The sequence below is a fragment of the Enhydra lutris genome, unplaced genomic scaffold (genome assembly GCF_002288905.1).
Source record: "Enhydra lutris kenyoni isolate GAN:26980312 unplaced genomic scaffold, ASM228890v2 scaffoldscaffold1, whole genome shotgun sequence".
In the NCBI taxonomy this organism is placed as follows: Eukaryota; Metazoa; Chordata; class Mammalia; order Carnivora; family Mustelidae; genus Enhydra; species Enhydra lutris.
Genome location: NW_019154085.1, coordinates 17,148,929 through 17,172,641, shown reverse-complemented (window position 1 = coordinate 17,172,641; position 23,713 = coordinate 17,148,929). Strand labels below are relative to the sequence as shown.

At 42.1% G+C, this 23,713-nt stretch overlaps 1 protein-coding gene across 4 annotated transcripts in view; it reads right to left on the bottom strand.

The window, feature by feature from the left end:
- The window catches only part of LOC111141102 (par-3 family cell polarity regulator beta), a 1,027,371-nt gene that overhangs the window by 43,729 nt on the left and 959,929 nt on the right, over nucleotides 1-23,713 (bottom strand). For all 4 annotated transcript variants that reach the window (XM_022493436.1, XM_022493462.1, XM_022493453.1 and 1 more), the window contains one exon: nucleotides 7,449-7,528. In XM_022493436.1, coding sequence (XP_022349144.1) covers nucleotides 7,449-7,528 — 80 coding nt within the window. The remainder of the gene's footprint in view (nucleotides 1-7,448; nucleotides 7,529-23,713) is intronic.

Here is a 23,713-nt window from a genome sequence, read left to right as displayed (position 1 = left end):
GTAATTTATGCAACACGGGTTAAAGCAACGTCAGGACTAGGAGCCAAGGACAGCCGGAGCAGGCCGCTGTCCCGCATCAATCTCGGGAAAGGAAGTCTCTCCCTCTTTGGGAATGTTCATGCAGCTTTCTACCCAAAACCGTCTCGTCATTTTTTTTTCCTTCTGGGTAGACATTATTCTTAATCTTAAAGAACCAAAGTACCAATTTGCAGATACTGCCATTTCAACTCTCGGGAGGGTTCTAACAAAACAGGATTCTCTTTTTGGTAGACAAAGTATATTGCTTAATGTTCATCTAGCAATTATGCATTAAATTGTTCATATTTCAAGGGACGGGCCCAAGGGGATGGGAAAAGAATTGATTTTATGACAGCATTACAGAGATGGTTGAAAGGCATTACCTAACCTGTATATTAATAATGTTCTGTGTCATATACAAAGATGAATAAGACATAGTCCTTGTCCTTAAAGGTACTTACAGTTGAGGGAGAAAGACAAGAAGATGAGCAAATGATACAAGGGAGTGTGAGAATGACCCTACGATTCTTTTTTTTTTTTTTTTGTAAACTTTAAATGCATCAGTCAGTATGTAATTCTCCAGAGCAAGGATAGTCTCTCTCTCTCTCTTTCTTTTTTTAAGATTTTCTTTTTAAGTAATCTCTATACCCAATGTGGGGTTTGAACTTAAAAGCCCAAGATCAAGAGTTGCATGTTCTACTGATGGAGTCAGCCAGGCGCCCCCACAGAGTTTGGTTCTGACTCTGAGCTGGATGACCTTAGTTCTGGAGGTGAAATGTGCAAACCTGAAGCCAGACTGCTTGGGTTCAAATCCCGCCTCTGCCGTATCTAGCTTTTGAACTTGGGCAATTGTACTTGTGCTCTTGCCTACGAAATGGGGATAATAATAGGGTTGCTCTGCATCACAGCGTGAACATTATGTAAGTCAGTATATATAAAGCATTTAGAACAGAGCCTGGCACACAGTAAATGGTCATTTCGAGTTGACTGTTTAGAAGTCTGGACTTCTACAGATTCCAGGGAAAAGAGACCATCTCACGAAAAGTCAGTGTTATATTGGAAAACAGCGTCCTGAAACAAATGGTCAAGAAAACTCTGAAGACACTCTTTCCCATCACTTACTTACATAAAAACAAATCTATTTTCACCTTTACATCAATGTATTAAAAATCTGTCATATACAGGGTCATGGGTTAGGTCCTGGCGGTGGATATAAAACAATATCCCTTATTTCAAAGAATTTATAATCCAAAGGGGTGGAAGGGGTGGAAAATCTTCATAATCTAATCCAGGGAGTTGTTGGTGGCACTAGAAAGGTGCCAAACAAATGTCATGGAAGTTCAAAGTAAGAAGAGCTAAAGAAACATGACAGTGAGGTCTTGGGTTTGGGCATGGGAATTTTGAATTATCTTGGAGGTGGAAGGATGGAGTGGTCAAGCAGGTGGCTATAGCTGGGGTCATGAAGAGTGAGGTAGGAAGGTTAGCCAGGCTCATTTGAAATTAGCATCGGGCTGGTGAGAACTAAATCTGTAGGAATGAAGGCAGTGGCTCAGAGAGAATCTACATTGAGGGTGGGGTTCGGGGAGGGGGGGAGCTAGAGACAGAATCAGCTAGAAGTGTCCGTGTCAGCAGCTCAGTGCAAGAGGCCACTGTCCCAGTGGGTGGTATGGAAATACAGCCCATATTGATGAGCCACTATTCTTAAGGCAGGAAATGTGGGACCTAGAGGAAGGAGGAGGGTGGAGGGGAGGTCTTTGTTTTCTCTGATGGATGGGAGTCAAGTGCATGGGGTCGTCCTGCTGTCTGAGCCTTGTATGAAACTCCCTATCGACAAGAATTACTGTCTTCCAGCATGTCCACTAGTCAGATTGTTACTCAGATCATATTGGTTTGCTATGTCCTCTTGCCCTTGACCATTTGGACCCTGGGTCTTTCCCCAGAGTTGGCTGATCCTGCATCTTTCCTCAGAGTTGGCTGATCCTGGGTCTTTCCCTAGAGTTGGCTGATCCTGGGTGTTTCCCTAGAGTTGGCTGATCCTCAGTCCTTCCCCAGAGTTGGCTGATCCTTTAGTCTCAGTTACACCCCCAGCGTATTGCCACGCAGGTGTTGTCTGTGCTCTTGTCCACGCTGTGGGCTCTCAAAGAACTGTGCATCTGAACTATGCATTTACAGAGGAGGCGGTGGGTAGGAGAAAGCAACTGCCAAGGGACTCCAAGATATAGCCACCAGAGGACTGATTGGTGGCCCAGGATCCCCGAGAAGCCAGCAGGAATGAGCTCTGTTGTATGGATTTGACTCACTCAAGAAACAGGCCTTTCCCAGAGATAAAATTAAAAAGACCTAACACTATGGGAAAAAAATTCCCTAAAATATGTCAGGCAGGCTCCTCACTAAGGGTTTTGCTTATGTGACTGTACCTACTACTCACACCACCACCACACAGAGACCCTAAGCCCATCCCCACTTGCAGATAAACAAATTGAGACTGGGGCGGTCAGACCCCTCGTGCAAGGTCACACAGGTGACGAGTGACAGAGCTGGGGCTGTAATTAGGGCCTGACTCCAAGTCCATGCCCTCGTGGTCTCTCCTCAGGAAGTGTGGTCAGTGAGGACAGCGAGTCTGAACCGCGGGAAGCAGAAGTAGAGGAGCTCATGTTGAGCGTCTCAAGGTCATAAAGGAGAGGAAGTGAGGTCATCTCTAGAGACGGGGCTTGGAGGGTTTAGTCATCTTCACAGAATTTAACGGGAATAGAACGGGGTTGGAATGGCCACTGTGGGATAGTCCAGGGAGTTGACAGCACAACTGAGAGGAATTCTGGACAGCCATGGGGGCCCAGCTGAGGCTGCATAATGTTCATTCTGCAGTGTAACCAATGAAGGCATTTTTATGAGTTTTTCCAGCAAACTTTCACCGCCCACATGTATAGGACCGCAGAAGAGATGTTTTTGCTCACTCCTTGGGACTCCACACTTGATTACAAGCCCGGGAGAGTAAGATCACGTGCAGATGCACCGAGCCATCTGCGGAGAAAGGATAATGGGATCCCCTGGGGCCAGGGATGGGCCAGGTGGGAACAATGGTGGCTTGGGACGGGTGAGGAGCACGTTCTCCTCCGCTGGAGGGACTGACCGCAGGCAGTCCTGTAACAACAGAGCGGGACCGGAAGGCTGAAGTGAAGAAGCAGCTGCTTGCAAAAATACTTACACTGATGTTCACACATTAGAGCGGCCTAGGAAACAACCGCTTCCCTACTCACTCAGAGTGAGTCATCACTTGCGTCAGGCAAGAAGAGGGGAATGCTGATCTCACTGTGTTTACTACCCGAGAACATGGGGGGCTGGACAGGATGGTAAAACATCCGTCCTGGTAAAAGCCTGGTGTTTGCTAAAGAGGTTGTATTAGGGCAACGCTCCACTTTCCAAAAACACCACACTCAGGAGATAAGAAATAGAGTCATTTTTCTTCCAAGGCAGAAGATTTAACATTGCTTAACAGTAATACTTAACAGCCTTAGCCCTTAGCCTTAAGCAACATCCTAACTACCAAGTGGTAAGAACTTTTTCCTGGGCTAGGGCTCGGGCTTCGGGAAGTGTGTGTTGGACTGGCAGCAGGGCACATGAGCCTACTTAAAGATGGCTGAATCCCGTGAAAGCAGAGCAGGGTGGCCTTGACCTGGGCTGCTAGCTCCCTCCCTGCCTGGGGGAGGGAGTGTGGTGTGCATTTTCTCTCTGTGTGTCAACAGTTCCAAATTGGGCATATAAATCAGCATCACTGCATTAACTTAAAAACTACTGTGATGCTCTTCATAAACCACATGGGAACCAAATCAGTTAGGAGCACATTTAGTCCGTTGTAAGGTTGACCACCAACTTCCCATAGATAGAATTTTCCTATTTTAAAAAATTTTTATTTATTTATTTTTAAATGTTTTGTGATTTTATTTTGTGTGTGTGTTCTAAGATTCATTGTTTATGCACCACACCCAGTGCTCCATGCAATTCGTGCCCTCCTTAACACCTACCACCAGGCTCACCATCCCCCTACCCCCTTCCCTCCGAAACCTTCAGTTTGTTTCTCAGAGTCCACAGTGTCTCATGGTTCATCTCCCACTCCGATTTCCCCCAGCTCACTTCTCTCCAACTCCCAATGCCCTCTGTGTTATTCCTTATGCTCCACAAATAAGTGAAACCATATGATAATTGACTCTCTCTGCTTGACTTATTTCACTCAGCATAATCTCCTCCAGTCCCGTCCATGTTGCTACAAAAGTTGGGTATTCATCCTTTCTGACGGAGGCATAATACTCCATAGTGTATATGGACCACATCTTCCTTATCCATTTGTCCATTGAAGGGCATCTTGGCTCTTTCCACAGTTTCACGACTGTGGCCATTGCTGCTATGAACATTGGGGTACGGATGGCCCTTCTTTTCACTACATCTGTATCTTTGGGGTAAATACCCGGTAGTGCAAATGCAGGGTCAGAGGGTAGCTCTATTTTTAATTTCTTAAGGAATCTTCACACTGCTCTCCAAAGTAGCTGCACCAACTTGCATTCCCACCAACAGTGTAAGAGGGTTCCCCTTTCTCCACATCCTCTCCAACACATGTTGTTTCCTGTCTTGCTAATTTTGGCCATTCTAACTGGTGTAAGGTGGTATCTCAATGTGGTTTTAATTTGAATCTCCCTGATGGCTAGTGATGATGAACATTTTTTCACGTGTCTGATCGCCATTTGTATGTCTTCATTGGAGAAGTGTCTGTTCATGTCTTGTCCTATTTTTTTTTAAAGATTTATTTTATTTATTTTAGAGAGAGAGAGAGCACGAGCAGGGGAAAGGGCAGAGGGAGAGGAAGAGGGAGAGAAGCAAACTTCCCGCTGAGCATGGAGCCGGGCGTGGGTCTCCGTCTCAGGACCCTGAGATCATGACCTGAGCCGAAATCAAGAGCTGGACACTTTGCCAACTGAGCCACCCAGGCATCCCTGAATTATTCCTATTTTTAATTAAAATTTTAACTCCATAAATATCATAAAGCTCCCTGCCTCTGTGACAAAGAGGGGACGACGTGCCTACTGAGATGCGCTCACCTCCCTCTCCTGGCAAAGGGAGAGCTCCGTGGAGCTGCTGTGATTCAGTGTAGGGGACAGTAAGATCTCCAGGGTCAGGGAGACTAGAAAACCAGGGTACATGTTGCTGGCACACAGACCTGGGTCTGCAGTGGGTCCCCTGCCTCTGCATTTTGCATCTTGTTGGGTAAACATGGAGGCCCCACCATGGACTGGAGGCACATTGATGAGGGTGCTCTGCATCTCCCCTTGAGGTGCTGAGATGGAACCTTGAGGCGGAACTCCTCCATTTGAAAACTAGTGCCAGAGACCTCTTGTGCATTTGTCTGAGCCCCATTGATGGTCCATCACGGAGACTTCTGGTTGCCAGGTGGCCACAAAGGTCTGTTTCCTCCTGCAGCTAATCACTCCTACCATGAATGCACTGTTGGTCAAAACTGTTTTTGGTCTGATATGCTTCTCTTCCAGCTACAGTTATATTCTTGGGGCTGGCAGGATTTTGTCAACTCATGGTTGTGACAGTAGCTCCCGAGCCACAAATAGCATAAATTTATTGCCTTTGTCAGAAAACTCCCTCTGCACTGTTTAATCCTAAAATAGACTTGTGGAGAGTCAGCCACGATTGAGCATTTCAGGGCTTATTAGTAAAAATAAATAGGAGTTGGAAATTCAGAGGACTTTCTGCTAATAATTACTAAACTAAACATTTGTTGCTCTGTCATAAGAAATTGATTTGCTGCCGCCTGTCCGAGAGAGAGTAGGGTCCTGAGGATGGACTGATACCCTGTCTCCAGTTTTCAGATTCTCAGGGCTTGATATGGAGTAGATGATTAATAGATATATGGGAAATAAATGAGTGAAATTTCTAGAGTTTTCAATGTTATTCCTGAGCTTTTGATTTGTAAAAAAAAAAAAAAAAAAAAAAAAAAATTCCATTTCCGCAGTCTGGTACAAGTTGGCCAGGAAGACATTAAACTGTTTCCAGTTTTTCTCTTTTTCTCCCCTCTCATAAGAACATACTACTTTCCATCTGCCTTAACCACAATTTCCATACACTTCAATACTGAGAGCCAGAAATGTTATATTTAAAGCAAATTTTGGAGATGACTTCCATTTTTTTTTTTTAAGTGAAAACAAAATACGAGGCAGAGAAAAATAAGGAGAGGAGAGAAATCAAGAATGAGAAAAGACTATGAGACAACATACAAAAAAAGAAAACAGGGAGATAAATAAGATGGAGTTGTATAGAAGCTTTTAAAACATTGTAGTCAGAGTATCCTGCCCAGTCAATGTTAACAATTGGTTCTTCACTAGATCTGAGATTTTATTATTTTTGAAAATCAACATACTATTTATAAGAGCAGATGGTCACTTAAGCTATGCCTGTTGCAATATCCAGGATGGTATTTTTGTAAATTCACATACAGAATTATAGCCAATGTGAAACTCAGCACAGCAACTCCCTCTGCGATAACACTTCAACAATTCCACTTTGATGAAAAAGCTCTATTTAGGATCCTCCCCCCTCTTTTTAAAAGGAGATATTCCGTAACATTTCAGTTTTCTGGCTGGCATTAACATTTCTTTGTTTGTCCCCCACCCCCTCACCCCCGAACTCACCATTTCTCACACACCCCCTTCACTCCCATAGTCGCTGCACTAGACGTAATCTTGGAAAGTTCTCCTCTTTGTCATGTGCTACTGATAGCAGACCAAAATTATTCTTCATCTCAGAGATAAGAGCACTGGCCTTTGAGAATTGTATCTCATTTTCAGGGGTGTCTAGTTACAGCAGAAGTAGATCGCGTTAGGCCAGAATCACCAAGCGAACTTTTCCCATGTGATTTTTTCCTTCCCTCACCGTGTCTACGCCTCTCAGCAATATTTGCTGACTGCCTAGCGAACCCGACAGATTCTAAATCAAGCAAAGAACATCTTCCCAGGTTCACATTTCTCTCCTGCTTTTTAACACCCACATGAAGCTCCAAGGTTAAGGTTGGCTTGCCCTTTCTTGTAGGTAACTGCTAGGACCAAGGATTTACTATTTTATTGTTCCTCAGCGTGGTGCACGAGGTTCAATGCTATTTTTATAGCAATGGCTTAAGATTTCCATTCTGGATCCAATATTCTTGCTGACATGTTCAATTGCAATGATATACTATTTTCTTCCCTTAAAAAATAACCCACAAGTGTTTCAATTATTAGCACAGTTGTGAAGATGGCACGAGTGTTGTCACAGACGACAGTCAGGAAAATTATAACACAGTCCCCAACTCAAAGCCAGATTTCTATTTCATGTAGATTTCTCTAAATACTTTATTTGTAGGTAAGCTGATGATAGGAGACCCCTGAGTGATCTACCTGGGTAAGGACGCGTACTGTCTCTCCATTCCCTCAAAGCGGACGTTGTGTGCATTCCCATCTGGACCCTTTCCAGACACCTGTGGAGAGAAAAGTAATTAGAGATGAAGATCCATTATACACCCTGGTTACTGACAATGCATTGCAAAATTACAATCAGTGCCCAAATGCTGCTGCTGCCTGCCAAAAACCAACCATGGAAAAGCAAACACGATCTCAGTATTGCTACAGGAATTGATGATCAAGCCACAAACATGGCATAGAACAACAGTCGCTTCTTTCAAAAAGGGTCATTGCCAAACTGACCCCTTCCTGTCACCAAGCTGGGGAGCTTCTGTAGGCTGTAAGACCCACCCCCTTTTTTTTCTTTTTACATTGGCTTTAGTTTTTACAACAGCTCGAGACTTACAGAAAAATTGAGAAACAGTGCGGAGTTCCCAGAACTCAGTTTCCCTCCTGCTAACATCTTACATTAGTATGGTGTATTTCTTCAAATGAATGAATCAATATTGATACACTACTGTGTATCAACCCACAGTTGATTTGGATTTTAACCCAATCCCTTTCCTGTTCCAGGATCCCCTATTACATTTAGCCATCATATCTCTTTAGGCTCTACTTGGCTGTGACAAGGACTGTATTTTTATTTTTAAAGACTTTATTTATTAGAGAGAGAGAGACAGAGCACAAATTGGGAAGGGGCAGAGGGAGAAACAGCAGGGAGTCCAATGCGGGGCTCGATCCCAAGACTCCAGGATCACGACCTGAACTAAGGCAGATGCCCAACCTACTGAGCCACCCAGGCACCCGGGGACCATATCTTTTAAAAGTACCTTTTCCATGAAACCTTTCTTTACTAACAGGGGCAGGTGACAACGGTTACTCCGCAGCTTCCATGAAGCCCTCCCTCACCCAGACTTCACTTAGTTCCCTTGCCTAGGAACTACCACAGAGAAGAGACTGCCTCTTTTCTATCTAGGGTTGATCTTTAGTATTTTTTTCCTCTTCCATTGTACTTCTTCTGTTCACCTCTCTTCCAGTCTCCTCCATCAGCCTCTGAGACACAGAAGAGCAGTATCTGGCCCCAGGACTAAAGTGTGCTAGCTTTGTGGATGTCGAGACTTTATACATAGTCCTTCTGCATCTATCACAGCAATCCAAAACAGGATGAACGCACCCAGGTATTTAAAAGTATTTGTTGACTTGTCAATTCATCACCTGTTCATGTCAACACATGTGGTTTTGTGGATCCCTTATGGGCTGGCTCTCAGGCTGGGCTAGCCCTCACGGAATGGGCATGGAAGGGGTAAACAGAACACCTGGGCCATTAGAAGGGGGAAGGGAGAGTTTGTAAGCACAGGAAGTAATGGTGCCAAGTCAGTAGGGGAAATTTTTCTAGGTAGCATTGAACTTGCAAATTATTTTCTTCCTGCCAATAGTTCTAGCTCTCTACGAAAGCACCATCCCAGCTTGGGTGGCGTGCGTGGGGAGGGCTTCTCGTGAGAGGTGTTGCAAAACAAGTATACATGCTCATTTAGAGTAAGAAAGACTATTCCCGGTATCAAATCATTAGAGGAGGCTCTTCAGAGTGTGTCCTGCAAAACTTCTTTGTATTTCACGACTCCATGGAACAGGAATGGCCAGCGTTATCTGAGAGGGCAACATCCCAGTGAATTACGAGGTGAGGATGAGGACTGCACACACAGACTTAGAAGCAACTGCCGGGAGACTGAGAATTCTCTGCATTAGGTTAAAAGCCCTGATTTAAACCACCGACCTTTCTAACAAAGACCAGAGACAAGGGTGGTATCAGACAAACAGGGGATAAAGAAATGGTGCAGAAAGAGAAGGGAAGGATACAATTACTGTCCTCGGCCACTTCTATCTAAGGTTTATTTTGTTTTTAACCTGTTGGTTATGGAGGAAGAATTAGCGTGAACACCAGGACTATTTAATTGTGATTGTTGGGTATTATGTGTATGTATCCCTACTATGGCTCTAGACATTTACAAGTTATCTTTTCTGGTGGCCACAAAACTCCAAGTTAATACTTCCAACACTGTTATCCAGAACTGGCCTGGCCCAGGGACGGCTGTCTACATTCTGGTGTCTCTCGGAGGCAGCACCCAGGTGCCTCTTTTTCTGAAAAGCTACCAGCATAAGAGATTATATGAAATGTAGGATGAACCTTATCTTAAGGAAGTTTTTGTGTTGTTGGGAAAACAAGTATCAAGAATGAAATCATTAAAGAATGATGTAGGACAACGTATGATCCCATGCCATTCAGGATGTTACTAAGAGTAGTATAGGTGACACTGGAAGGTGTCAGGAAAAACTTCCCGGAAGTAGCAGAACACAGACCAAAGATGGGTGGCATGCTTCTATATCAAAAATTATTCTCTTCTTCACCAGCTGTGTAGGTATTTAATTATTATATTTATATCATGCATATATCATGCTTCTCTATTAACATGACAACATCTTCAGTGCAATCATGGACTTAGTGATTACTGAGCAGCTACTGTATCCCAATGCCACGCTAGGCACTATATTTCAAGGAATGAAGAAGGGCTAGATTTCTTCATGGCATTGAATATAGAGGAGACAGGCCTGCAAACAATTATGGTGCAATGAGATCACTGCTGGAGTCAGCATGAGAGAGCAGGCAGTAGGAGTCTGAAGAAACAGAAACGAAAGTCTGCCTGGCAGAGTTGAAGACAGCTTCATACGGGTGTTGAAGCTTCATTGAAAACTTGAATATGAATGAGGATAAGTTATTTTGTGGGGGGGGGGGGAGAAGGTGTAGGAGTAGCAGGAGAAGGCATTCTAAGTCTAGAGAACAAAAATGAAACAATATGGAGGCATTTAAAAAAGAAAAGCACTGGTTTTCAGGGAAAGTCAAGTGTTTGGTTAAAGGAAGAAACAGAACCTATTGAGGAAAAGGGTATTCGTGATAGCAACACCACCACTATTATTATGGCTATAACCATTACTGCACTTTTTTCTTAATGAGCTTTGGTTTTTTAGAGCACTTCCAGGTTCACAGCAAAATTGAGAGGGAGGTACACAGAGTTCCTATCCCACTACCCCCACCATGAGGAACATTTGTTACAATTGATAAACTTACATGGACACAGCATGCAAAGTCCAGAGTTTACATTAGGACTCACTCTTGGGGATGTACATTCTACTGGGTTGGAGCAAATGTATGACATGTATCCATTATTATAGTACCATACAGAATTTTTTTCATTGCCCTAAAAATTCTCTGTGTTCTGCCTACTCATTCCTCCCTCTCCCCAAACCCATGGTAACCACTGGTCTTTTTACTGTTTCCATAGTTTTGCCTTTTCCAGAATATCATGTAGTTGGAATCTTAGAGTCTGTAGCCTTTTTAAAATATTATCTTCTTTCACTTAATAATATGCATTTAAGTTCCATCCGTGTCTTTTTGTGCTCGATAACTTATTTCCTTTCAGTGCTGAATAATATTGTATTGTTTGGTTGTACCACTTAATCCACTTATCTACTGACAGACATCTTGGTGCTTCCAACTTTCCACAATAATAAAGTTACTAGGAACATTGTCTGCAGATTTTTGTGTGAAGATAATTTTCAATGCCCTTATGGAAATAGCAAATAGTGCGGTTGCTGGGTTGTATGCTCAGAGTATGAAACTACTGAGCTGTCTTCCAAAGTGGCGGTACCATTTTGCATTCCTGCTAGTGATGAATGAGAGTTCATTTTACTCCACATCCTCACCAGCATTTGGGGTTGTCAGTGTCCCAGATTTTGGCCATTCTAGTGGGTGTGTGGTGATACCTTATCGTTGTTTTAATTTATATTTTCCTGATGACCTATGATGTGGAGCATCTTTTCATATGCTTATTTGCCATCTGTATATCTTCTTTGATGGGATGTCTGTTAAGGTATCTTTGGTCCATATTTTAATTGGTTTGTTTCTTTACTTATTGTGGGTTTTATTTTTTTTTAAGATTCTATTTATTCATTTGAGAGAGAGAGAGGGATCACAAGTAGGCAGAGAGGCAGGCAGAGAGAGGGGGGAAGCAGGCTCCCCGCTGAGCAGAGAGCCCAATTTGGGCTTGATCCCAGGACCCTGAGATCATGACCTGAGCCCAAGGCAGAGGCCCAACCCACTGAGCCACCCAGGCGCCCTTATTGTGGGGTTTTAAGAGTTCTTTGTAGTTTTAGATAACAGTCCATCATATGTGTCTTTTGCAAACATTTTTTTCCAACCTGTGGCTTATCTTTTCATTCTCTTGACAGCGTTTATTGCAGAGCAGAACTTTTTAATTTTAATGAAGTCCAGGTGACCAATTCTTTCTTTTGCGCATCTTGCCTTTGGTGTCATATTTAAAAAGTCATTACCAAAACCAAGATCATCTAGATTTATTTTCTGTGTTATCTTCTAGTACTTTTATAGTTTGCATTTTAAATTGGGTCAGTGATTCATGTTGAGTTAATTTTTGTAAAGGGTGTAAGGTCTGTGTCTAGATTCATTTTTTTTTTTACATGTTGGATGTCCAGTTGTTACAGCACCATTTGAAAAGACTATCCTTGCTACACTTTTATCAGAGACCAAAATAAATATTTATTTGGGTTTATTTCTGGGCTCTCCATTCTGTTTCATTGACTTATTTGTCTATTCTTTCACCAATACCACTCTGTCTTGATTGCTATAGCTCTATAATAAGTCTTGAAGTTGGGTAGTGTTAGTCCTCTAACTTTGTACTCCTTTTTTTTTTTTTAAGATTTATTTATTTATTTATTTGACAGAGAGAGAGAGAGAGAGAGAGAGAGAGATCACAAGTAGGGAGAGAGGCAGGCAGAGAAAGACTGGGAAGCAGGCTCCCTGCTGAACAGAGAGCCCGATGTGGTCCTGATTCTAGGACCCTGGGACCATGACCTGAGCTGAAGGCAGAGGCTTAACCCACTGAGCCACTCAGGCGCCCATCTTTTTACTTCTTCAATATTATGTTGGTTATTCTAGGTCTTTTGTTTCTCCATATGAACTTCAGAATCAGTTTGTTAAGATTCTTTAGAATCAAGAAAATAACTTGCTAAGATTTTGGCAGGTAGCACGTTGAATCTATTGATCAGTTTGGGAAGAACTGGCATCTTGATAATATTAAGTCCTCTTATCCATGAACAGGAACTTTCCCTCCATTTATTTGTTTTTTGTTTGATCACTACTACAATTTAACCCTTATTGGGTATTTATTGGTTGTCAAGCAAAATGCTAAATGTTTTATTTTCATCAGCCCAATTTTCCCAATAATCCCAATGGTTGCCATGTTTTTCAAATGAGAAAACTAAGTAGTTGCTCAAGGTCATATAGCTAGTGTATAGAAAATCTGAGACAAAGATCAGGTCTGTTTGACTTCAGAATCCAAGCTCTCTAGATACAGCTGTGGGCCACATCTTGGGGGAGCTTATATACCATGCCAAGGTAACTGTTTTTACCCTTAGGTGGTGGTGAGTCATTGAGAATGACTACTTGATAACTGATGGGACATATGTATAGGTTAGAGAGATCACTCTTGCCATAGTGTGGAGGTTCCAGTGATAGTTTGAACCAGAGATGATGAAGGCCTAACCTAGGGGATATACGAAAGGATAAAGGCCTGCACATTGTTAGAGCTTAGAGTGAGGCCACTGGCTGGCCAATGAACTCAAGTGTAGGTAGCATGCTACATGAGGGGCAAGTCTTTCACTGACATCACCAGGGTCTCTGGCCCAATGAGTGGAGTTTAATAGTAATTTTTGCTACAAGTACAATTCAAATGTGTCAGAGCTTTAAGGAAAAATGAAAACATTTTCAAATGGCCTGTGTTTTCTCCTGCTTTTCTCCATATTTCTTAACTCCCTGGGCCTCTCAGGTATTATGGGCCTTTCTGCTTTCAGAGAAACTTGATGAATCCTGCTAAAGGGGAGCTCACTCAGTTCATCTAATGTGGTAGATGGGCCTGGGAAGTTCTGCGCAGTTCTGTACATGCGTGGCACCATTTCCCATGAACACCTGTGGGAGTCTGTGCCTGATCTCTACTTCTACAGAGATCCTGAAGAGACTGAAAAGGATAAGCGGGCCGCTGCTGAAATGACTATGACCAAGGAGGAATTTCAGGGTGATCGGATTGCTCCACTCCTAGATTCACTGCTGCTCTGCCTGAGGCCGCAGATTGGTCTGAAGGTGAGCAGGGGCCCTCCGTGCCTAGTCAGCGGTTCCCTCCCGAGAACCGGAGCCCTCAGCTGGCCACCGAAGACTGGTCCGCAGCTCCCACTGCTCGGGCCCCTGAATGGGTAGGAACAACCACTGAGTGGCTTTAAGTTGCTCTTCCACAAAGGCAAACAAAATGGAAATAAGGTTGACAGAAAATAAACAGTTTCTTAAAAAAAATAAAAAGGCAAGTGAGTGATATAAGAATGTTAAGGGGGGCAGGTTCAGTAGGACTGACTGAGGATTAATAGGAAGGATGTGCCTAGAAAAGTGTACAATTTTCTGAGCTTAGCAACTAAGTGGGCTTGGTAACCATCACCAAGATGGGAATAAGGGAGGACCCGATTTAGGGGGAAGGGCAGGGGCGGGAGGAGGGAATACTCAGATACATTGAGTTGGAATGGAATATCTGATGGTGGTGTCTAACAGATAATTGAGTGTAAAAGTTTGCAACATTGAAGCCTGGGACTAGAGATGGAGAATTGGGAAATCTCCAGCCCACGGATGCTACCTACAACCTTGGGAAAGAATTAGAATGCCCAGGGACAATCTGTAGACACAGAATAGAAGGAAAGACATGCAATGGAAACAGAGAAGGATACCGATATTACTCTTAGGAAAACTGTCCTTTAAGGGGCAGATAAACACAAGTTAAACGCAGGAGGAAATCTGAGGAGGTGTAGACCAGCAGTTGGTCTGGAAGAGAAGTAGAAGATAGTGTTACCATAGAAATCCAAAGAAAAGCATTCCATGAACGAGGGTGTGGCCCACAGTGTCAAAAATAGTCAAGGACTGCAGGCCTGTGGGCAATACGGTGTGTTGGCGTGATTTACCCAAACTCCGTCCTTGCAGAGTGTCTCCCTGAGCTACAGGGCTTGGAAAGCTAGACTGGCCTTTCCCAGAATGCCCTTGAAGTCAGTGTACTGGTTTGCTTTAAGATGGGCCATTGAGGAAGTGGTCGCACTTCCACTGTTTATTCTGACAGCAATGACTAAGGATGTGTTTGGTTTCCTTGGCGGTTTCAGCAGATGTGTCTTTGCAAGTTTCTGGGGTGAAGTGTAGCTTTTGTAGCCAGCTTTGGAGTTGGCAGCACTACAGATGGCTTCCTGATCGTGGCACTTTCTTAATGATGGTGGTGGCATTGTTGTGTGGCTCTGGAGCCAAAAGCTTTCTTACAGAAGTGGCAGCAGCTCCCTTGGTAGTCTGGTTCTGTAGCATGGCTTGAGAAATCATCCCTGAAAGCTTAGCCAAGATTAGGTTTCTTTCGATGCCCTTAGGATTCTGTAAGCCCATTAGTGTGGTATAATAAATTTGCTCCTGCTTAAACCAGCTAGGGTGCATATCGTTCTCTGCAACCGAACAGTAACTAACATAAGTCCCACAGAAGAGTCTGCGGGAACTGGCAATGAGATGGTGACTGGTGCTTTACTGAAAGTGATTTCTGTGGATTGATGGGGAGAGAAGGCAGGACTCCACGGTATTGAAAATCTTTATCTCTTTCTCCCCAAAAAGAAATAAAAACCCAAAACAACCAAAACCAAACCCTGGTCGCACTGCCTCATGTTATCGTGCCGCGGAAATAAGATGGATCCTTCCAAGTGAATGAATATTTGTTAGCGTCTCCTGAGTGGAGTCATGTGCTGTGTACTCTAAAGCACAGAGAGGAGAAGAAGTCCTCTCCCTTGGGGACAGTGTTAGTTAATGGAAATGATGGGAATACATTTGTGCTGCATTATTTAAAAAATTGAACTGATTTTTCTCCCTAAAGCATCAAAAGTTGACCTCTGTCAACATTTTTAATATATACATATTTAAATGGCATATAGTTTTCTCCCTCCAATTATTTTTTTTTAAGATTTTATTTATTTATTTGATAGACAGAGATCACAAGTAGTCAGAGAGGCAGGCAGAGAGAGAGGGGGAAGCAGGCTCCCCACTGAGCAGAGAGCCCGATGCGGGGCTCCATCCCAGGACCCTGAGACCATGACCTGAGCCGAAGGCAGAGGCTTTAACCCCCTGAGCCACCCAGGCGCCCCTCTCCCTCCAATTACTTATTATTGGCATTTTGCTGTGCTAACAGTATATTTCACAAATATAAATTTTAAAAGCTACATAACATCCCATTTGTGGATAATTCATAATTTATCTAATCTCCTCTTATAACTTGATCAACTTTTGCATCCCAATCAGAAATAGTGGCACTATGGATTATTATGCCGGGTACCAAGATTCTTGCAAATAGCTGTGAACTGAGGGTAGGAAATTGCAGATAGAAGACTGCCAAAGAGAAACTAATTATAAGTTATAGCTGGGTCCTTAGGAAGTCAGGCCCCTTCAGGAGGGAGTGAGAGGAAAGAGACAGGCACAGGCATTTATAAGCTCATTTCTCATTTTGCTCAGTGTGTATTAAGACTCAAAAATGTTCCTGCTTCCAGCACTCCTTATTAGGTAATTTCCCTCATCATAAAAAAAATAAGGTCAGCGGCTTTGATCCAATTAATTTTTTTAAAGAAGCCCTTTATCTCACTTGGTATCATGCAGGTTTTTTTTTCTTTTAATGTAATGACCTAAATATACTTCTGATAGAAAGAAATAATTTTGACTTAATCCATAAGAGAAGCCTAGTCTTTTCCAAAACAATGTAATATTAGAACTTATGATTGGATCTGGGGCATATTTATTTTTTTTTTTCTATTAATAAAGCTCAGGAAGAGAAACTTCAGAGAGCTTATTCAAAAATAACTTGAGAGGCTCTCGCTCGGTGTGCCTTGCAGGGGCGGTCCTGTTTGGCTGGCTTTTGACAGCCTCGGATGGCCTATCAGGAGGGTCTGGTGTATGAGGAATGTTGAATTAAGATGCTTTTAGTCCATGGGAGTTCTCCCAATTTCATTCACTCAGTGCCTGCTGCCGGCTGGGATGTTAAGAGCCTTGTTAATATAAAGCTATTAGTCTTTTCTATGCAAAGGCAAGGAGCTTACTGGTTACATTCAGAGTTCCTTAAATTAGTATGTATTTCTAGCCCAGCATTGCAGGAATCAGCAGTTTCACAAAGCAATATACTAAAGAGGCCATTTAACCCCCGATTTCTCCCATTTGCAGATTAATGGCAGAGGGGGAAGATTTAATGCTCTTTCAAAGATGTTTTAACAATTCATTACAAATAAAAGAATAAATCACACAAGATTTTCTGCAAATGTCTGACGACAAAAAGTGGAAACAATTCAAATTTAACTTGTTTCCCAATTCCCACCGGTTGGGACAAATTTTTGCCGATGTTGTAATTTATGTCCCTTAAGTCAATTTTCCCAAGGAAATTTAAAAGCCTCTGTGACGGAAACACACTGCAGAGTTGCAGTCTGGCTGATTCACTGCCACACAGCGTCCTCATTTACAAATAGGTCCTACTCGGATCTATTACACGAAACTGCGTTCCGTGTTGCCAGACTCATCATAAGATTAAGACGCAAAGTATAAAAATTCAGATGCCATTTTAGGAAACACGCCTTTCATTTCAAGTTGGTAACATGACAGCTATTTTTGAGCAGTTTCCAGAAGCTTTCTTTTAATTACATTCCTCTTACTTAGCTATAGGTCTGGCTCGAAGATTTTTGAAGGAATCAACATGATGAAAATGTCTAAAAAAGTTGGGAACTTGTCTTTGAGCATCTTCTCATATGAAGACATTCTGCTGAAATGTTACATATTTGGAGCGAAACTCACCATACTTCATTTAAACAAAAAGAAACGAATCAAAATAGGTTGTAAATGATTTCTCTTTGGCAATGTGAAGTATATTATGCCGGAGATATGTATTTAGAAATATGCTATCTAGAGAAGCGAAAGCACACACACTCTTTCAAACCATTATTTCTGAAGTGTTTATTTTCTCTAATTTAATTTCAGTAATTTTGTCAAATAACTGGGTATTCAGTTTATAGACTTGTTTAGAACATCTGCTAGTTTGGAAAATACAGCAAATAAAAATATTTTAAAAATAACTCTTGGGGAAGCCTTTTCACCATTCTGTGCCTATATTTTCCTCTCTTGGAAAAAGCTGGAGTGAAAATAAATCCTTAAAGTCCCTCTAACTTATGTACATTTATAAAAGTTATCTTGCATATAGTTTCCACCTCATTAATATGGTAACTCTATGTCTGTAACATAATTATTTTAAAGCTGAATGACAAAGACAGCAAAGTAATCTGCAACATTATAAAATTATAACACATTTATTGGGATTTCAGCATTCAATCTTACGCTCACATGACCCAAGTACTAACCAAGTACACCGGACCATGGCATCTTGATAACCTGAATTAACTCTCTTCAGATTGTCTTCAGAGAAAATAAAACCAGGCATCTCCTGCCCAGCTCTGTTTGTGCCTGGGCCTAAGATACAGTTACCATAGAAACTATGATTATGGATACAATTTTACAAATTTGGCTTCATCTATCAGATGCACTTTGCATGTGAGTGTGTGTGCGTGTGTGTGCACATGTGCATATGTGTCTTGCCAGTGAGCGTGAAGAGCACACTCTGGCTCTACATCTTTAATTGAAGAGCCAGACACCATCTCATTTCCTTTCCCCATCTGTCTACCTACGAATAGAGATATTGCGACATTGACTGAAATCTAAACTTTTGCTTGACAGGAGACGATTTCTGATAAAAAGAAGGAAGAGAAGGTATACCTTAATAAATCCGTTTACCTCTCCTGTATTTTCCAGGAATGGAGTAAGCAGGAATTTAGTGGAATCTCAGTAGTAACCCTAATCACCAGATGCTAGTATCTAGTATTTATCGAATTTGATTTTGACTTATTACTTGGATGTAATATGTGAGTTATTTATGCCTCAGCTGTTTTATTTTTATTTATTTTATTTTTTAAAAAGAGGTTTATTTATTTATTTACATATTTATTTAGAGTGTGAGCAGGGGAAAGGGTGGGGAGAGAGGGAGAGAGAGAATCTTAACCAGATTCCACACTGAGCACAGAACCTGATGTGGGGCTCGATCCCACAACTCTGAGATCATGACCTGAGCTGAAGTCAAGAGCCAGATGCTCAGGCAACTGAACTGGGCATCCCTGTTTCATTTTTATCATACTCTGTGACAGTCAGTGTTCTTTACGCATTCTAAAGGGAAAAATCTGACCCTCAAAATACACCAAAACTTAAAATGATATAACAGTTTACAAGTTCATAATATCTCTTTTAACTAGTAGATCTTATAAAGGATATTAAGTGACGAAGGCACGAAAGCTCTCTAGGATACTTAAAACATACTTGCATTTATAAAGACCAAACAATGGAAACAAAAAAGTTTGAAAATTTCAAACTTTTCAGAATGTTTTCTTTTCCTAGTTCAGTCTGTGGGCAGTTTCCAGTCACTCCTGTTACTAGAAAAAAATAACTAGAAAGAAATGACTTTCTGCGACACTGTGTGATCAGTATCATGAGCTAGAATTAATGCTATCATTTCCATTTCTGCCTCACTTTACACATGAGAGAAGGAGAGTTCAGATAAAGTGAAAGCAACTAGCCAAAGGTTCATACAGTGGCAAGACCAGGATGTGATCTCCATCTCACTGTCAATGCTGCCTCATATGTTGGCAGTGATCATTTCAGTTACTGTAGCTCTATTTCCTAAACAAAGAACAGAGATAGAAGACTTGAATGTTCAGATGAGCTTATGGTGGCAGTGGGGTGGGGCATGGGAAACTGTGGCTTTCTGCAAGCATTTTGCATGAGGTCACGGTCATCATGGCCAGACCCCCCAACTCCAATTGCCTGGCAAAAGTTATTACATTTAGCTGGAGGCACTGATACATGTTAATTTCTGGTACACCAAAATTAATTTTTAGTAAAAAACTGTTTTATAAACAAGAACAGGCTGTATAATGTACAGCCTTTTTCAGTATTATGCCCAGTGTCAGTCTGTTAATTTGGTTTACACAAGATGAGCAAGCTTCATTGGAGTTGGGACATTTTCACTTTCTTGAGCCATTGCATTCTCAAAGCCTGATATATCTCCTTGTTCGTGAATATTTACTGAGTCAATAAAACAGAAATCTCACACATCTACTCGGTGGCACTTAATAGAGAGAATCAGCTTCCATGAGGGCTACTATCCTTTTGAACAAGACTTGTTAAATATCATAATATGTATTACCAACATTGTTTTAAGGAGGTTTTATGGCATCTGTCCTATGGTTAAGTCTTAATAAGACTGCCATCCTCAAGCTCTTTTGTATACATAGTTCTGATTTTTCCCTTTCCCTTAAAAATAATTTTTAAAAAATATATGTTCTAACAATTTAGATTTAAACTTGGATCTGGTGTAGAAATCAAAACCATTAGGAATCTCAATTGTGTAATTGGTTAGAATGAGGGAAGATTCCTAAGAGCTGAAAATAATAGTAGCGTAGTAGGAAAACCTTACATGATAGGATAGATGGCTGGGTCTGCTGGACACAGCTTCTCTTGATCTAAAGAGGGACCTCGGTGTGTAGCATCCATTGGAATCACAAAGTAATCTGATCCATGCTACCATTAATGCTGAAATCATACACACGTTAGTCTGAAATGTGTATTAACCAAATTAGTTTGCAACTGACTATTGTACCAGCACAGTGCAGGTTCTAGAAGATGAATGAAGACCAGAGGAGGAGAAAAAGAGAATTAAACAGATGACATTCTGAAAATCGACGTTCTTGTGTCAAGATGTGGTTTAAAAAACCAAACCAAACCCCCATGTCCATTTAATGATTTTTCTTTCTTTCTTTTTTTTTTTTTAAAGACTTATTTATTTATTTATTTGGGAACGACAGATAAAGAGAGGGAGAAAGAAAGGGAGAGAGGGAGAAGCAGACTCCCTGCTGACCAGAGAGCCCGACATGGGGCTTGATCCCACGACCCTGAGATCATGACCTGAGCCAAAGGCAGACACTTATTCGACTGAGCCACCCATGTGCCCCATTTAATGATTTTCTATTAACTAGCAGATAAAAGTTTTCCGTATCCTACAGCGGCCAAACTTTCCCGCTTTATCTCATCTCTCTCCCACATGTTCAATGACTTGATCCCACTGGATATTTTACAGCACCTGAATGTCCACTTTTGTGCCCATGCCAGAATGCTCACTCCTGCAATTTTGATAACTCTTCCCGTGGTCAGGTCAGTGCCCTAAACATATCAAGGGCTCTCTAAAGGCTTATCATGTGAATGAGTAAAGCAACAAATGTTGCTCTGACTGGGTGTATTTACTGCTGTGAGGGGACAAGAATAGGCAAAAACAGGAGTAGATAAGAAAAACAGATTCTGTAGACAGTGGTGAGAACATCAAAACAGTGGTGAACAGAGAAGGGAGCCTTGAAAGAGGGGTGTCGATGGAAAGAGAAATAAAGACCCTGAGAAACAGAGAAGTTTTGCAAAAGAGAAAGGGAACGATGGAATGAAAATAAGTGAGGCTATTGCAATCTAATTCTTAATATACAGATAATTCCTGTCCTTAGTAGCTCTCCATTAATCAAACTCTTGATCATTCAGAACACTCCCTACCTTTACCAGGGTGGTAATACAACTTTGCTCTTCTGATGGGATGTATATATAGCATCTTGCTCTCAAAGTCTTTAAAGTGTGATTTTTTTCAAGTCAACATTTGAAGTTGGATTTGATATAATCATTTAATTGGGCATTGATTCATCTACACAGAACTCATTACTGAAGTCTTCAATTTCACCAACAAAATCCCCTTCCAAATCATCTTTTATCAAGAAGCTGCAAGTCCAAGTGCTCTGAAAACTTTGCCAAATAAAAAGCTTTTAGGTTTCTAGTGCTGGCTGGACACAGACTGGTGGAAGAGTGTTGAAGAATAATGCGTGCCTGCCAACTGCCAGATATGATTGCTTTTCGCATAATTAATGTCATTCTTGCTGTTCGAGTACCATTCCCATCCTCTAATAATTTCCATTAATAGAGGAAGTTTCTGCAATAATTTTTGCATCCTGAACAACCACCGTGGCTTCTATAGACCTTTTAATCAAAATAATGGCAATGAGTGAAAAGGGGATGGTTAGAGATATTACTATAACCCTGAGTTGCATTTGCTTCATCATTGTTTTCAATCCCCAAAAACTGTCCAAAGAGCTCATCGTGTTATTATATCAATTAGACCTTGGCACTTTAATTTCAATAGCACTGAACTATATGAATTTATACCATGAAGGGAAAAGTGTATAAAGTGAGGATATTGGGCAACCATCTAGCCCCCAAAATGTGAAAAGGGAGGGTTTTTTAAAAAGCAACAACAAAAGATGAGCAGATGCAAATAGAAGCTCAAGTCCTGTAAAATATGATAATTGTATAATACTTCAAACTGAAGCTTCCAGTAGCGGAAGTGATAGACCAGCTGCAAATCATACCCCCCAAACCTGCCAATTCACACTGTTTTTTATTATGATGTTGCAAAATCAAGAACTCTGCTCAGGATATAAAATTATGCAAATATACCGAGAGCAACAACAACAACAAAAATCAGCCCAAGTTTCTTATACGAGCCAAGAAATGGATGTAGCATAATGGCACAGCACCCGTCTTCCATACTAGGGAGGGGCACCAGAGCCATGGCTAACGGGTTCTAGAAACCCCAGCCTGGACTTACCCTCTAAGCTGAATACTGATGTGTGGATGAGGAACTTTGGGCACAAGGGGACCAGTGCTGAGTCTCCCCTCTGTCCCTAAGCAGGTTTGCAAATCTTGAGTCTCCAGCCAATCCTCATGCTTCTCTGCCTAAGATGCTTTGAAAACACTTCCCCTGAGTGACATCTAACCTCACTGGGCCTCGTCTGTGAAGCCCACCCAGGGAGGAGCTCATGACGTCACTTGAGTGGGAAGCCTTGCTCTGGACAGTGACCTGGGGGTGACATGGTGGCTTCAGGTCTGGAGACTGGGTTCAGTGACCTGATTAAAGCTCGTGAGCCAGCCAGGTCACTACTTTCCTGGGGAGATAGCGCAGAAACAATACTTGTGCATGGGTTTCAATAGCCACTGTGAAAATAAAAAACAGCTGGTCATCGATTGTAACAGCTGTGCTTCCACTTGGTGGAAAATCTGGTGGGGATGCAGGCGAGGATGGGGCCATGAGCACGGGCTGGCTTCGGGGCTGGGATGCATGGGCAACCAACCATGCAGCCGGAAGGACACGCACAGGCATAAGGCCAGCCCCTAAGGGGTCCTTTGCAAGCTATCTGTCATTTCTAAAATGTGCTCACTGTCTCGTTCCTACATACATGTAGGATGAATGATATGTCATCACATAGGATTCTCAAAAGGACATTGCGATGATCAGAGTCTGTGCTCCTATATCATCTGACACATCCGTGCCACTCCTTGACCAGGAAAAAGCAGGTGTTGCAAATTCCTTGTAAGTCAATTTTGTTCAAAGAGAGAAGCAGAACGGGAAGATGATCCTAAAGGCCACCACCGTTCCTACAGTGCTCCGGGGTCCCTCCTTCCTAACCGAAAACTGATTTGCATGCAGAGCGTTCTAACCAGACACAGAGCAGTGTGGTCTCTGGCCTGCACATGGAAAGGACACTGAGGTTAGGAGCTTACTCCAGACAAGGCTGGCTGGGCTCAATTCTCATCACCCACCCACTGGGTAACCTTGAGCAAGGTCACTTCTGAGCCTAGGTCTTCTCACCTCATTAATCTCGGTTTTCATTACAAATGTGTAATAATATGTATAATAGTACCTACCTCGGAGGGTTGTGACGTGGATTAAATGGTCTGATGCATGTAAACTACAAAGTATACATCATGCATGGAGAGTGTACTTATGTGTCCAGTAAATCTGAGCTGTTGCTAATGCTGTCGCAGTCATATGGAATCTGATTCTTCTTCTAGTATGGAAAATGCCTGGAGAGAACTTTTTCCCTGTTCTGTAGAGTTTCTTTCTTTCTTTTTTTTTTCCAAAAGATTTTATTTATTTGACAGAGATCACAAGTAGGCAGAGAGGCAGGCGGGG